We start from the raw sequence: 1,495 nt of genomic DNA, 5'->3' as shown, positions 1-1,495 counted from the left end.
AAAAATAATGTGAACTATTAATAAGAGGACTGCCAGCTTACAGTGCTTAAAAAAAGGACTCCCAGCTTACTACAAGCTACTGTGGGTACTGTAATATACAAAGAATGGGTGATAGGCATATTTTGTTTGCTAACACTTCTATCCTTATATGTTAGTGCATGGCTCAAACTAAACTGAGGAAGTGACAATCCCTTGCAGAAACTGATCCAGCAAGGCGCCAAGTACATCGTTGTGGCAGACGTCTTCCCGACTGGCTGCATACCGCCAATTCTCAAAATGCTCGCTAGCCCAAATAAAATGGAGTACGATCGGCATGGATGCCTGAAGAGTGGGAACAGGCTGGGACGCTCCCAGAACTCTCTCCTCCGCCAACGGATCAAGATGCTTCGGCACAAGTATCCACATACGAAGATCATTGCCACCGAGTACTACAGACCCATCCTAGCTTTTCTAGATATGCCAGGGCATTTTGGTGAGTTGGTACTCCTTTCTGATTAATTTAGCCAGGTGTTCTGCAGTTCCGGATTAATGTAGTGCCACAAGAAAAAGATGTGAACTTACAATCTCCCCATGGCATCTTGCAGGACTGAACAACAGCACAACTCTCCTCACCTGTTGTGGTGCAGGAGGCCCTCCATATAACTACGACTTCAACACAGGGTGCGGCCTCCCGGGTGTGAAGGCGTGCACAGATCCATCTCAGGCGCTTCAGTGGGATGGTTTCCACCTAACAGAGTCTGCCTATAGGGCCATCGCCGATGGGTGGCTCCATGGCCCCTATGCGGATCCAACGATAATGGACATTGCACGCTAATACGCTCATAGTTTGTTTCCTACTAGCCTAAAGTGCTATCTGTACTAGAGTTGATAATTCATATCCACATGTGTGTGCAAATTTCTTTCCCTATATGTACTCCCTCCATTTAATTATACAAGGCAACTACGAAATAAACATTTTACATCTATACAAGGCCACCAATAATAATCGAGACAAAAGTTAACAATATTTCCTCGTACTAGCATGCAATCATAATGGCACCGCACTCAGTTTCCTATCCCTTCCTTGCATGGATGCGGCATATTAATGATCGAAAAAGAAAAGCTAGTATAGACAACAAGGCCTTAATTTTACAGTTTGATACATGTAATATGAGTTTGTGGCCTTGTATAAAAAAAATAAAGGGAGTATCTGGCTTGAAGCAGACATCCATTTATATAAACTGGTGGGGCATCCAGTGCATATGTGGGGTTAAATTTTATACTTATTATTCTACATGTTGTTTTCTATTTTAGCCGAACTCTCTGATGCGAAACTTTAGCAACAATATTTTCTATATGAATATGCTCATACAAAATTATAGAATATAATAATGTTGAAAATAAGATTTGACAAGTATAAGTATATTATTTTCACGTCAAAAAAATTATAAGCTTTATATATTAATCGCTGATGTTTTTAAATTTAAATTGGTATATCACCATTGCATTTCCTATA

At 40.6% G+C, this 1,495-nt stretch overlaps 1 protein-coding gene across 2 annotated transcripts in view; it reads left to right on the top strand.

Annotated features, from left to right (window-relative positions):
- Positions 1–922, top strand: part of LOC123040832 (GDSL esterase/lipase At1g28600) — a 5,694-nt gene extending 4,772 nt beyond the window's left edge. For both annotated transcript variants that reach the window (XM_044463575.1, XM_044463576.1), the window contains exons 5-6: positions 199–472; positions 585–922. In XM_044463575.1, coding sequence (XP_044319510.1) covers positions 199–472; positions 585–814 — 504 coding nt within the window. In that variant the 3' untranslated portion in view covers positions 815–922. The remainder of the gene's footprint in view (positions 1–198; positions 473–584) is intronic.
- The last annotated feature ends 573 nt before the right edge of the window (positions 923–1,495 follow it).

The sequence above is a fragment of the Triticum aestivum genome, chromosome 2B (assembly GCF_018294505.1).
Source record: "Triticum aestivum cultivar Chinese Spring chromosome 2B, IWGSC CS RefSeq v2.1, whole genome shotgun sequence".
NCBI classification, from domain to species: Eukaryota; Viridiplantae; Streptophyta; class Magnoliopsida; order Poales; family Poaceae; genus Triticum; species Triticum aestivum.
This window is presented reverse-complemented; position numbering and strand designations above follow the sequence as displayed.